At 37.9% G+C, this 14,693-nt stretch overlaps 1 protein-coding gene across 3 annotated transcripts in view; it reads left to right on the forward strand.

Moving 5' to 3' along the window:
• ANKRD12 (ankyrin repeat domain 12) overlaps positions 1 to 14,693 on the forward strand; it is a 60,979-nt gene that overhangs the window by 11,990 nt on the left and 34,296 nt on the right. For all 3 annotated transcript variants that reach the window (XR_007375630.1, XR_007375631.1, XM_048938557.1), the window contains exon 2: positions 6,684 to 6,820. Coding sequence is in view for 1 of the 3 variants with exons in the window: in XM_048938557.1 (XP_048794514.1) it covers positions 6,734 to 6,820 (87 nt within the window). In the remaining 2 variants the exon portion in view is untranslated. The remainder of the gene's footprint in view (positions 1 to 6,683; positions 6,821 to 14,693) is intronic.

The raw sequence follows: 14,693 nt of genomic DNA on the forward strand, positions 1-14,693 counted from the left end.
GTTATTGGTTGTGACATGAAGTCCAGTTGTTATCTTGATGGAGATTAGTAGGTTTGAAACACTGAACCATGTGTAAGTTCCGTTCTTAAGCTCTGAAGTGCGGTTGTTGGTAGATATGTTCCATGCTCTGGGCAGCATCCTGTCCTCTGCTTTTGTCTTGTCCTTTCCATAAAACACAAGCAGCATCTAAGCCTTCGTTTCTCTACGTCTATCCAAGGAGTTATTGGGAAGCTGATGACAGTGGTTGAGTTGGTCATTCTCCGTTCAAATTGAAAGTGGATGCAATACTTGAGATTTTTTACAGAGCCACAGGAATGCCAAGACGTAGGTATTTCTGGCTTGTGTTCCACATTGAGGGGAAAATAATCTTGTGTGCTGATCATGGGGATGTACTGTGCTCTCCTTCCTACTGGTCCTTTCCTACCTATCCTCTCAGGTTTGTATGTCTGCTATTTCCTCATCACAGCTGTATTCTCTTGTTATGATAGTCTGAACCTTTGCTTGCTCGCAGGCATACTGTGTGGGAATTATCAGGTTGAACTACAGCTGTTCCTTTCATAGGTGCGATGCTTAACTTGCTGAGCCAGAAAAGCACCGTTCTGATCTGCTGGGCTTTCCTCTGCTCCTAGTAAATGCTGTGTCTTTGCATATTTGGACCTGAATGCTCTTTCTCCGCTGTCCCATTTTCTTGGTCTTGTTCCTCTTAGCACGTCTCCAAATCCATACTAAAATATCTCAAATAATGCTCTTGTTCTGCCTTCTTATTGGACATCAGGGATGACAAAGCAGTTACTAATGATCTCAGTTAAGGCATGCACTGAAATCTGACTGGAATGTGTTTTGTTGTATAGCAGAGGGTTGTGCTGGAGTAACTGTATAGAGTTTATAATGACTTCTGGAAGAAGAAAACTGACAGTGCTGCTACATGTCTCTACGTGATATTTCGTGTATCACTGGCACTGCTAGTTTGTTAATCTCTCCTTTGGAGAAAGCACTTCTCTAAATTGTTTGCTTAGAGATGCTATTACTGTGAAATGAAATGCTTAAGCCATTTGCCCTTTCCTGATGGAAAGTGAGTAGGGAGGAGGAGAAACTGCAAGAAGCCAGAAGGCATTCAACTTAGTGAAATTAATATGTTTTGGTAATAACTTTTTGGTTAAATTCTGCTCCTTACCCTGTGTGTGTGTGTATTTAATGCACAGTTTTCTGTGGCTTTTGTTCCTTTGTGCTGTTTCTCTTCCTTTTTGCCGAGAGCAACTGGCCTCTACCGCCTTTGTCACTCCCACCAGCATACTGATAACATTTGGTGTGGCTGGGCTGGGGCTACCAACATGCTTCATAATTAGCCAATATGTACATACAGATTGGATTTCTTCGAGCAAAATACTGAATGTTGACTTTTTCCTACCATGCCCTGGCTGTTCTTGGGCTTCTCTCTTGCGCTCATCCACCAACTTTTTGTCTTCCTTTCTTTAACAGACTTTCAGTATCACTGAGATCTAGGTCAGATCAGTCATTTTGAAATAAATTTGAAAGAGAGAAAGTCTTGAGGTGTGGGAAGGAGGAGATGATGTCTAAGAAGATATCTGTATCAGTGCCTTGGGGTGAATCAGGACTGTACTTGTAGAATAACTGTCTGCAGCGTTTCTCCTTGCTGTAGTTCAGTTTGCTCTATGGAGTAGCTTTGGTGCTTGATTTCTCCTAGCCAAAGCTAAACTGAGAGATGCACTCAGGAATGTGCTGAATGGGCTTCAGCCTTTGAAGTGTGTTTAGTACATGGGATTGCACTAGGCCTAGTCCAGAGCAAAACTGCTACATGTGGCAAATGTTAAATTTGTGCTACTCTACAGATCTGCTCTTGAAATGCAGCATTTCTCAGTAATGGAGTTGTAGCCTCAGCTGTCATTTTTGAAAGTCTAATTTTAGCAAAACATTCTGGACTACTCCTGTCAAATATTTATAGCAGAAATTTTGTACAGTTGATTCACTGTTTTCCAGTCTGGAGTAAATCCTTACTGGAAGAGAGGTGGTTTGGTTTTTGTTTTTCTTTCCCTTCTGCAGATAAAAGAAGGGAGATGCAGAAGAGTAAAGGCGCCTTATGGTAGCTTCCTTGTTTGTGTTTTTTTTTTTATGCATATGCCTTCTAGAGCTCAAGGATAGGTGTAGTGTTTGAGTTTGAAAGCCATTGGTGAATCACCCACATGGGTGCAGCTCAATCACATGGGCCTCAGTTTCTCAAGAAACTGAGCTGAAGGTAAGAAGGGTTTCAAAGGGTTTGAGCAACAGCAGCAGCTCTGTTGGAATTCTGCATACTTTCCTTGTTTCTCATGTGTGAAGGCATGCCCTTGCCTTAGTGCTAAGTGTAAGTTTATACAAAGCTAATATAGTGATTTGAAGGTATTGGGGATTTCATGTAACTTCAGTTTTCTGTAGCTGGTTAACTGAAAATCTTGTTTAGGTCAAACAATCCTAGATAATTTGTAGATCTGTTAAAATGCGTATCCTTGGTACTTTAATGAGAAAAATAGGGATTTTTTTTTAACTTACTTTAAGGAAAATTAAGAGAAAAATTTAATGCGGTATTATGAGTAATTGGATGCTGACAGTGGATAATAAATGGGCTGGAAAGACATCCAGTCATAAAGACCAAGCAGTCAGAGTATCTGATTTTGTTATATGCAGGGAAGTTTATTAAGCAGGAGGAAGTTCTTGTGTTTTATTGAAAGCATGAGAAGGATCCATTTGTAAGAGGAAAAGTGCAGTTGTGCTCTCTATCTGACCAAGTGTTGAACTGCTTGTTTTGATGGTGTTGTGACAAAGAAGAACAATTTGGATGTAAAGAATGTAACTTTCAAATGTAGGATTCTGATGATTTGAAATGGGCCATCAAGACTTCCTTGCTGAACCGGTAATTAAATTAAGAAACATCACTGAAGGAAGCTCAAAGCAGGCAGTTATAGGTTTCCCTAGAAAAACCTGCTAATGTTCTACATTTTCACTTTGAATGCAAATGTGACTGTGTTCAGAACACGAGTTAAAATGACACTATTTAAAAACAAAACAAATTTAAAAAAAAAAAAAAAAAAGGGAAAAAAAAAAAACCAGCAGAAAAAAAAATTCCTGTGTAGCAAGACTTGAAAGGACACATAGGGATGCCATGCCTTTCATGAAGGCAGAGCTCTTATTCAGCTCATGTGGTTCAGCCCCTACTGTGAGAAAGACTTGTAAGAGGAATGGAGCCAAGCTGATGTTAATAAATGTTACTAAGCTGTCACTTAGTTGGGCTTCTCACTGTCATAAGCAGAAGGATATAGGGAAGGGCATTTCAAGCCAGGAAGGAAGGATAATCAAAGCAAGAATGGAGGTAACTTCAGGGAGTCAAGTAGTGTAGGTATAAAGGAAGGAAAGAAAATGCAATGAAAGGAAGGCAGAATATGCAGTCAGAAATAATTAATGTAATAGTTTTTACATACTGAAAAGTTTGAAGGTAGTTGTCATTATGGTATATGAAAATATTGACAGGAAGGAGGCCCTTTTGTTACATTATCAAAATAAATGGCAGTTTCAGTTTATGAGCAGTACTGTTACTGAAATGATTTTATTTTATTTTTAATTTATTTGCAAAGTGGTTACTGAAACAGTGATTTTTGGAGGTTTTGCAACCGAAGGTTAGGATTTGAGAGACTAACTGAGCAAAAGCATATTTGTAGCATATGTTTTCTTCATAAGCCCAGCAAAACAGCAAAAATACTTGCTGTTAAGGGTAGTACTGTGGGTGTTGGATAACCAGCAGTCGCTGTCAGTGAGGATACTAACTCACTGCATATTGTAGGATTAAGAAATGTTTTTTGTGAAATAGATTAATTTTAGTGTGCTCTCCACTGACTTGATAACCTTTTTTGTTCCTGCAACTGTTAAAAAAAAAAAAAAGCAAAAACAAAAAAACAACACCAACCTACAAAGAATGAAAGGCATGGAAGTATGCTTTAATAATTACTTCAATAATTTTCTTTGCCACTAGTGCTGCATACTGACACTTCCCTAAATGAGGAGGTACGCTACTCTGTTGTGTCTTGGGTAGGAGCAGAGTAGTAGGAATTTCACTGTATTTATTTTTTATATTGACATAGTCATAGACTCATAGAATGGTGTGGGTTGGAAGAGACCTTTAAGATCTTCTACTTCCAACCTCCCTGCTATATGCAGGGACACCTCTCTCCAGACCAGGTTGCTCACAGCCTGGTCCAGCCCTGGCCTTGAATGCTTCCAGGGAGGCATTTACAGCCTCACTGAGCAACCTGTTCCAGTGTCTCACCACCCTCACAGTAAAGAATTTCTTCCTAATATCTAGTCTGAATCTACCCTCTGCCAGTTTAAAGCCATTTCCCCTTGCTGTCTGCCCTCATAAAAAGTCTCTCCCCAGGTTTCCTTTTTCTGAGGTCGAGATTCAGGTTATTGTAGGTGTGAGTTTAATTAGAAACTTCCTGTTTTTTATAAGCTTATGGTTAATATTGAAAGAAAATGCTTAAGTGTGGAGAAAGGAAGGAAAGGAGCATACTTTACTTAGCATGGCATTTACTGTTTTCTGACATGTAAATTGGGCATTTTGAACTTTTCTTCCTCCCCTGTTATGCAGGAATAAGGAAGTAAGATGATACTTTGTAATGTACTTCATATTCGTCTTAACCAAGTACTCTGCAAGACAATTTCTCATACATTTAGGTCTTCTGGAGGGAGTGGAGGGGTAGAAATATGTTTAAATCTGGAAGTTTTGAGTGGCAGGTCCAGCACATAATATGCTAGAATATACCAGTTATTTACCTGCATCAAACCAAAACAGCAGCCCTGGTCCTATTACAGTGGCAAATTCTCTTCACGATGTTCCCAAAAATCTTAGCTGTGAAGCAGCAAGAAAACATCACACCTGAAACAACCTAGCTGACATTAGCTAAATAATTACTACTAGATTCAGTAAGAGTGTGATCCTCAAAATATTTATAGCGCGATACGTCAGCTCAAAGCTCGGGGTGTTTCATGGGTCTTTTTAAAATGAAGTCAAATGCAGTTTTAATTTTCACATGACCTTTTCCTCTTGGCACTCCTACAAGTGCAAGTCAGACGAATGAGTTCAGCAGATGATTTTGTAGGGGTTTTTGGTCATGACACTTCTTGCTGTAGGACATACTTTTTTTGTTAGATCTCTTGGTTTTCACTCGGAGCTGGAATTGGCTTTTGAGTTTTAGCTAAGCCACAAATGTTACCACTCTGTGGGATTTATGAGGAGCAGTCCATAGTGGCTTAGCAATGTGCTTGACTCTTAACAAGCCTGAGCAGAGTGAAAGAACCAACAGCACACCTCCAGAGAGTTGAAATGAGTGCTCATGACCTTCTCCAAGTCAGATGAGAGATCTTGATACACATTTCTTTAGGTTAAATTTCTAATGTTATTTGCCAGATTTCCTTCTAGCCTTTTGTTTAAGTGGAGAGCTGAGTTTGCCCTGCTTATTCACCGCTCATTGTAGCTCATGCCTTGGCAACTGCCTTAACCAGAGAACATGAAGAGAAGTGTTAGATCTTCTCTATTTTTTTATTTTTATTTTTTTGCAATTCAGAATTCATAGTGTTTGCAATATTTCTTCCTCTTTTTTTTTTTTTTGTCTTGACTTTCTTTCTTATCATAGTGCTTCATGGCTTGTGTAGTAAAAATTCTAGTGTGCTGACAGGATATTTTGGCCCTTCAGCTTATCATAACTTTTTTCTTTGTATTAAAATCTTTGTGTCTCCTAAAGAGATAATAAATGATACTAGAAAGCACCAGACTAGATACTGCTGGCAGTGTTGTAAGTGAAAAGCAGTTTTCTGTGATGTTCCTGACATAAGTTTTTAGGACAACTTGACTTTCCTGTCAGGTTTTAAAAGCGCTTAGCTTGTATTGAAGCAGCAAAGTATAACAGCAAGTAACGTAGAAAACTCAGAATTCCGTTCTGTGACACTTGGTGTGACACAGAGTTGAAATACCACAGAGCTTTTAGTTTCGTACACAGGTACCTATAATGATGGATTATGTAATTAATATGCTAGACAGTGGAAATTAAAGTTTCTACTTCCAGAAGCATTTTAAAATCATTTTTAACCTTTTAACATTCTGAAACGTTTAACATATTTTTCTTCTGATATATCTCTTGGTCCATCAGCACTTCACCAAGATGGACCACTTTTCTAAAATGTTTTAGATAGACAATATTTCAGTTTCCTGGGCTAGAAAGATAAGCTTTTGTTGACTGTTTGGCCAAAAATGATTTTATGTGTTCTGTTGGTCTTATTGCCTATAAAACAAAGTGACATGTTGAACTGCAGAGAGAGGTCAAATACCTGAAAGCTTTTGTCTGTCTGTCAGAAACATAGGTTAGAAGTATGAGGCACTTCAGCATCTGACTTTGTGGTTTTCTGATGCTACTGTCTCCACCGGTAGCTGTGTTTCTGGTTTTGGTTTTCACTCTAGGGTGGGAGCTGTCGCTGAACAGGGTACTTGGAGTCAGATATGGTTGTTAGTCTGGTTTTTTGGAGCAGTATTTAACTCTGCTATCATTTGCTGTAACAACATTATTTTCTGGTATGACGTTGTAATTTATATAATTATTTATAGAATTGGTTTTAGTAGTTGTTTTTTTTTCTTTTTCCAGACACACGATGAACCCACTGATACAAGATACAGCTAGTAAACAGCTATAAAATGCCCAAATCTGGATCTGCAAAAACAGCTCAAATAGAAAATTCTGACAGTGATAGCACCATGGTGGAAAAACCAACTGCAAGAAAGGTAATAAAATTATATTCATGTCTGTTTAAGTTTGGTGAAATAAAGAACATGTATTGCATCACAGCTTTTCCTGCTGTCATGAAAAATAAATACTTATCTATATTCTCATTCTGAATGCACAGAAAAAAAAAAATCTAATGCAGTTTTTTACATGCCTTCACATGTAAATTTGGGAACAGAATATAAGTCTTTTGTTGCAGCTTGCAACTTAGTTCAAAAGGAAACTGAATTTTTTTTTAATGTAAGTTAATGCATGGTTTTCATATCTTATATCGTATGAAGTCTTTATACACTTGCAAGAACAAGGATTCATATCTAATTTAAATTTACAATGCTTTACTCTGTAACAAACGCATGAAACATTTTTGAAGGGTTGTGACAGTGCAGACCAAAGAGCAAACAAGTGTCTTAGGTTCCTTTGTAAGACAGGAACTTGTTCCCTCTGCTAGGATGATTTGAAAGCCAAATGCTGTGGAAGGGTTAAGAGTAACACCTGTGCAAGTGAGTTTGTGTTAAAACTGTACAGTCCAGTTTTGAGTGATGGAAAATGAAAGGATATGTGAGACCTAGTAACACTAGTGAAAATAGTTTGTTCATAAATGTAAAGTATCCCATCACTTTGTAACTTCTTGAATCATGTTGCAAATAACTCAGTTACTGCTATAGTTTAGCTCTATTGTATAACAAAAGATACAGTTCACAATAAGAAACATTACTCTAAGTTGTGTTTTGCCCAGTGGAGACAATCCATTTCTCTCCAAAGCAATGTTTAAAGCTATGTTTATAAATGGAGACTGTGTCTGTATTCATACTTACTGTTATGTTGAAGTCCATGTTTCCTGTAAGACCACTTGATGAGTGCATACAAGATAGGGAGATGAAAAAATGGGAAAAGATTTATACAGAGCATTAGACTTTTTAGTCTCTTCTCAGTTTGTTTTATGGGCCCCAGTAAAGTGAGGCAAAGGCAGACGTTTCTGCTAGCTCTAATAAATTACTTAGATGAAGAGGAAGACTGCGGAGTAAAATGCAGAAAGGAAATTGGCTTTCTACTAAACAGGTGGAATAAAAATATTTATTTATTCCCTTCTTGTTTCTGTTTGGCATATGGTCAAGTTAACTGAAATACTGGGAAATTTAACACTTAGAAAAAGAAGGGAATTCTGGGGGCCTAAAACTGGAACGAATAGAAAGGCTACTGCAGTCAAATCTAGTGGATAGTATTGTCTTTTTATTTACTTTCTTGGAAGTAAGATGCATTTTGGCAAGCTCTTGGTTTTTATTAGTTAAATAATCAATCTGATAAAAGTATTTTCTGGCATAGTATCTTGTCAATGAAGTACTTCTGAAAAAAACAACAACAAACAACCTTCTGACACCCTTGAAAATCTTGATGGTACAAGTAACAACTGCAATTGCTAGAAAAACAACTCCCTCTCAAATTTTGTGAGTTTAAGAGGAAAAAAAAATCTATAACAGATTAAAATGAGTTTTCATCTTTTCACTTTCATCTAAGCAAAAATAGAGGGTTTTCTAAATTTCTTTTTTCTGTATTTCTTTGCTAAATATATGGTTTGAAAAGCTTTTTCTTATAAATGAAATGCATTTGCTTATAAAAATATATAGAAATATATGTATTCATATTTTTATAGTGCATATTGCATTTTTTTTCTTCATCAGCTTTGAATTTTGCATACAAACAGCTCTACAGTCTAAGTTAAAAATAGATCAGTTGGTCAAAATGAGTTTACTTCTCAGGCTCCTTTTCCTCTTCTGTGCTCTATATCTGACTCTCACCTCCTCTCCCTCTTGCATGTTACTGTAGTGGGTAAATGATGCCAGTGTCCTGAAGTGGCCATTGAATCTGCAGCCACTGCCAAAGGAGCTGCCTTAATAGTGACGCTTGCTCCCAGTTCAGTATTTGCTGATTGCCTTGAGACCTTCTTCTCCAGGAATCTCCTGCCTGTGATCCCCATAAGTTGTTCCATTTCTGCTACTAACAGTAGCAGCACGCATCTGCTGGATCATTTAACCTCCATATCCCATCAACTGCGTAAAGCATAGCAAAGCTTCTGAAACACGGATGCATTCTGGCAAAAGAGAACTGTGCATAAGTAACAGACCTTTTGCACAAAGTTGATAATTTTTCTGGGGATCAGAAAAATGGACATGGTGTCCTTTATTTGTCAGCAGGTAGTAGAGGTGGCAAAAATATGGCAAATTTTTATTTGTTTTAGAAAGGAATAAAGTAACATTCTATTTTTAGTAGTCATATAAACCCCTTTCATTGTCACTTTGGTTCTGATGAAAGGTTTGTAAAAAAGAAAGGTGTGTTATTAAAGACTACAGTACATGAGATAGAAATATGCATAAGTGTGCTGAGTTCAGATTCTACATTCTTCAGTATTTGAGATTAATTTTCAAAGAAATGCTGCATTCACTGGCTAGTTAAAGACCAGGAGGAGGTGGGAATCTGACCAAAAATACGGCTATGGAAACATAATGATGAACTAATTACATCGATACCAAAAAATAAACTGGTAAACTGCTTGCATTTTTACATTCAGTCTTATTATCCATCCTGGAACACTGTGTAGCATGAGATGAGCAAAATGTAGGTTTTGGCTTGGGATTGTATGATACAATACTACTACAAATAACACATAATATGGAAAATGTGAGATGTTAAGTAAAATTACATAAATCTGTGTTGCACTTAACATCCTTGTGTCCACATTTTTAGTGTAATAAATACAGTTTGGTAGCTTTACCTTTATTTTGAGAAAAATTGAATGTATGGCAAAGATATTAAACAGTCACTTAACAGTCACACGTGCTGTTTAACACATTAATAGACAACTGGCAGAAGTATTTAGCTGGCACTAGAATAATCTGAGGATTTTCACTTGTATTAGGAAACAAACAGACAAAATGTTGCTAAAATGTGTGTTGTTTTTTTTTTTGATTCAGCCTTTTATGTTATTTGAAATTCAACAGGATAACACTGAAATTTGTGCTTCAACCAGAGAAAATTGTGAAGGCAAATCTATATTGTATGAAAACATAAAAGTGGCAAAGGCTGAATTTATAGTGATAATTTTAAGTGAAGTATCTTTAGAAAGTAGTGGTAATTTCTGTAGAATAGATTTTTCCTAGTATGTGAATATTCGCGACTGTTAATTTAATGATTAAAACATTGATTTTAAAAACTTCATTAAAATGTTACAGGTTAGTTAACCTAATGAAAGGGAGGGGATGATGATCCAGGTATAAAGAATACTAAAGCAAAAGTTTTGCTTTAGTGCAGTATTTTCACAAGGAAGTATTTTGATGAATCTGAACAATTTCTTGTCTGTCCAGTATTCTTAGTGCTGTGTGACTAATGAATGACCATTTATACTGCTGTGAGGGATGTCACTGTCTAGTATTAGCATTAAAGGACCCTGAGGTCTTCAACATTCAGATGATCAGTGGTCCTTAAAACAGGAAGGAAAAAAAACCAAAAACATTCTAACTACTTTGCACGTAGCTTTGGCTTTTTTCTTTAATTTTTTTATAGAACAGTGCAATCAAGCTACTTCCGCACTTTGGCATTTAAATGTCTTTTTATTTGTTTCTGTGTCCCATTATACATGTTTGTTATTGGTGCAGAAATATCTCTGAGCTACTTCTGGAGCTTAATCTCAGTGACTGTAAATGAACAGAAAATAAGTAGTTCAATTACAGATGTTCTCCTATGTGCTCATAAATGCATTGTGGGCAAAGGAGTCCTGATATAAAATTATTTTCACATGTAACAGTTTATCTCTGAAATGAACAGTAATGTTAAATGACCCCACTCCCTGAAAAACTACTGTAGAATACCCTTAGTTGGACCCACAAAGACCAACTCCTGGCTCCACACAGCCCACCCATAATTCAAAGTGTTTGAGAGCATTGTCCAAGCGCTCCTTGAACTCCAGCACTCAGGGCCGTGCCCACAGCCCTGTGCAGCCCGTTCCATGCCCACCGCCCTGTGCTGCAGCCCCTGTCCCTCACCCCCAGCTGCCCTCCCCTCACACAGCTCCATGCCGTTCCCTCAGGCCCTGTCGCTGTCACACACAGCAGAGCTCAGCGCTGCCCCTCCGCTCCCTGTCAGGAGCTGCAGCCACCGTCAGGCCTCCCCTCAGCTCCTCTGCTCTGTGCTGAGCAAACACAGGGACCTAAACTTACACGGTGCACTCTAGACCCTTCACTGTTACTGTAGCCCTCCTCTGGATGCCCTTGAATGGTTTGATGCCCTTTTTATACAGTGGGGCCAAACCCGCAGCCAGTGCTGGAGGTGAGGTGGCACAGCACAGAGCACACAACCCGTTGCCTGGTGGCAGTGCTGGGCCTGGTGCAGCCCAGGCTGTGGGTGGCCCTTCTGGCAGCCAGGGCACGCTGCTGGCTCAGGTCTGAGTTGCTGTCAGCCATAACCCCAGATCCCTTTCTGTGGGGCTGCCCTCCTGCCTCTTGTCCACAGGCTGTACATCTATCTGGGGTGACTCCATCCCATGTGCAGCATTCGGCATTCTCTTGTTCAGCTTCACATGATTGGTGATTGCCCACTCCTCCCATCTGCCAAGATCTCTCTACAAAGTCTCTCTGCCCTTGAGGGAGTCAACAGCTCCTCCCAGTTTAGCGTCATCCACATACTTACTCGGTATATCTTCAAGTCCCACATCCAAGTCATTGATGAAAACATTAAAGAGAACTGGCTCTAAAATAGAGGCCTGCAGCACCCCACTAGTGATGCCCACCAGCCTGATGTAACCTCATTTACTATATTTTTTTGCATCTGACCCATTTGCCAACTGCTCACCCATTATATTATGTTTTTTTCTTGCTGTGTGCTGGCTTTTTTTTTTTCAGGAAGATACTGTGAGAAGCACTATTAAAAGGTTTGTTGAAATCCAAAGAATTACATCAGCCAGCTTCCCTTAGTCAACTAGGTGTGTAACCTTGTCATGAAAGGAGATTATATTTGTTAAACAGGACTTTCCCCTTGTCAACCCACGCTGGCTGTGACTAACCTCCCTAAGTAATGGCCAGAAGATATGGTATAAATGTATTCCAGGGGTTAGTATATTAAGACAAAAGAAAAATGCTTTTAGGATTTGTTTTTCCTTTCACAGCTGATAAAATGTTTAGCTTTTATTGGCTATGAAATTAGCTTAGCTCCTGAACAGAGGAATGTACTGAAGTTTCTGTTGTTACAAGACTTAATCTTTAATACTTGTCCAGTGAAAGTTGATACTATGCTTACTATGCTGTTCTAACAACCAGTACATTGCTATGTGAATTAGTTATATTTTCAGGTCTTTTCAGAGCTTAAAAAAGTAATTGAGTAACATCCACAATAACAAAAAAGAAGCTTATATCAAATATGCTTCAGGGTACATGTATTTCTGTTTTGATTGCTTGTCTTGGGAGCTTAAATGAAAAACTGGCTAGAGTGTGTACAGCAGGCGTTCCACTCAGTGTTTGCATGAAATACTTTATAAAGGTGAGAACATAAGGAAACTTTAATTTATCTGAATTTGTACTTTAGAACTTAAATGGAAATCGGGAAGTAAATGGTAGATCTGTGGTTCAAAGCAGAAAAACATCATTCTGTAAGAAGCAAATTTCATCTCAGAGGACTCCAACAATATTTGTTCCCAAAACCATTTTAATACCATGCAGAATGTGTTTCAGTATGTAATTATCTTTGATAGATGAAAAGAAACACTTTCTTCTGAGGCTTAGTATATGTGCTAGTTTACAGATTATATGGGACTGTGTTGTCTCCTCTTGTGTATTGCCATTGATTGTAGATGTACCAGAAAATAGAGCTGGAATAGGATATCAAGAGATTGTACTGATTGCTGTTAGCCTTCTGTTTCTGTTAAACGGATTACAGATGTCCTTTTCATAGCATCTAGGATGGTTTTGCTAACACCAAAAATTCTTCTTGTTGCTACACCTTCCAATGAGGCATGCATTAAATGTTGAGATGTGCAGCTCTAGTTCATCCATTTGCCCCAGAGCAGAGTAAGTTGTGCTTGATTCTTGACAAACCTTGGCCAGATCTTTTCTGTAAAGCTTTAACTGGTGGAAATTTCACAGTCTCCTTGGGCTGTTTGTTCTGATACTTAATTATGGTGACTGATGTGGAGTTAGATGCTAAGTGGGAGGATAAATAACCTTTCCTTGTCTCTTGTTGCAGTCTAAAACCGTTAGATGTTCTGTAAGTGTAGCGAACATGAGAATGTACAATGCCTTTCTTTTTGGAGCAATAGTTTATGTATCTCAACGTTATTTTGTTTTTATTCCGTATTTTATTTGCTTAGTAGTTTTCTGACCTTCCTTAGAAAATCCACGAATGTTCTAAATCACATGTAGAAAAGATGCTAGCTTTGTTGTAGTTTCATTTCACAGATCACCTGAAACTAATTAATAGATTTGTTCTGGCTGAATTTTGTACCTTGCTTGAATGCTACAGAAGAGATGTCTGTGCTGTTACAGGACCAGAAGTAGGTGAAACAGTGAATACTCACTCTTCAAGCTGAAGAGCATGTTCTAACCCATAGCACTTGTTACATCTTCTCGCCTTCCTTTACTGGAAGTTTAATCCAAGAAGCTGTTAAGAGCTAATTTTAATGTGCAGTCTTGTGATTGTATAGTAAATTACTTCTAACAGTTTGGGTAACCTTTTTTCAATTCTATTCCTTTTGTTTTCTGCTTAGACTGTTATTCAAATTAGACCACATTTCATATCTGCTAGTTGTTTTGTTATTCACTTGCTAATTTTCTTTTCTTCTCTCTCTTGCCCAGTTGTGTGGGTTGGAAAGTCAGCCACTGGTTATTACTGTCATTCTCAGAGGCCCTTTAGTCTGTTCAGTATGCTTTATTACGTGTACATATTCACAGTGTCTGTTACCTGGGGTTGCTTCTAGTTTTCTCTAATCAGAGAAGCAGCAGCCTTTTGTTTTTCAGATTGTCAAGTGAGGGGATGTTCCTTTTCCACCTTTCGAAAATTAATTTACTAGTGTATTTACTCAATCATCTGTTGACTAATAGAGCTATGGAGTAGATGATGCAGCTAGTACATGGTGGAGAGAAAATGCTGTCTGTGTTGTCTCTTGATTAGTAAGCAAAAACTTTGGGCTTTGCAGAGGTTTCTCCCAAGCAGTCGTCTCACTAACTTGCTTTTTTTCCTCATAGTTCAACCTCCTAGATTATGAAATATTTGATGTTGCTGTTGTGCCCATCCTGTTTTTCTCATAAAGTATGCTTTATAAGTTTGAAATCCCAGTGTTCTGCATCTGAACATTCCAAATAACTTTTACTTGTTTTTTTCTGAACGTGATACCAGTTTGAATAATTTTCTCATAGGTTTTCTACGATCTTAGTAAATTTTGTTTCAGAAGTTGATACACTACGCTATTATCCTTATTGAAATGGAGAGCTTTGTACAGGGGTGAATTTGTGGATAGGGTGGAGGCAGGGGAAAGCTCTTAGAGGTTTTTGTTACTGTACTACAGTTCACAGTCTGAATTGAAGTGTGAGCTTTTAAGGTGTTTTTAATGTGATTACTGTGCTATCGTCAGAGAAGCAAACTGGGGTGGTCATTAAAGACTGTAAGACTTAGCAAACTCTTATCCAATTTGTATTGTTCCTTTGCATTTAGTCAAGGCTCTAATAATGAACAGCAGTTCCACAATGATGTATCTGGAAATGCATATAACACAGAAGATTCTCACTTTAAAAAGAAAGAATTGTCATTGGTTATTTTAGTAAAAATACTTTAAAACGTTTTGAAATGATCTACTATGTAATACACACTCTTGCATACACATACACTTCTATG

This window comes from Lagopus muta, chromosome 3 (genome assembly GCF_023343835.1).
Source record: "Lagopus muta isolate bLagMut1 chromosome 3, bLagMut1 primary, whole genome shotgun sequence".
NCBI lineage: Eukaryota > Metazoa > Chordata > Aves > Galliformes > Phasianidae > Lagopus > Lagopus muta.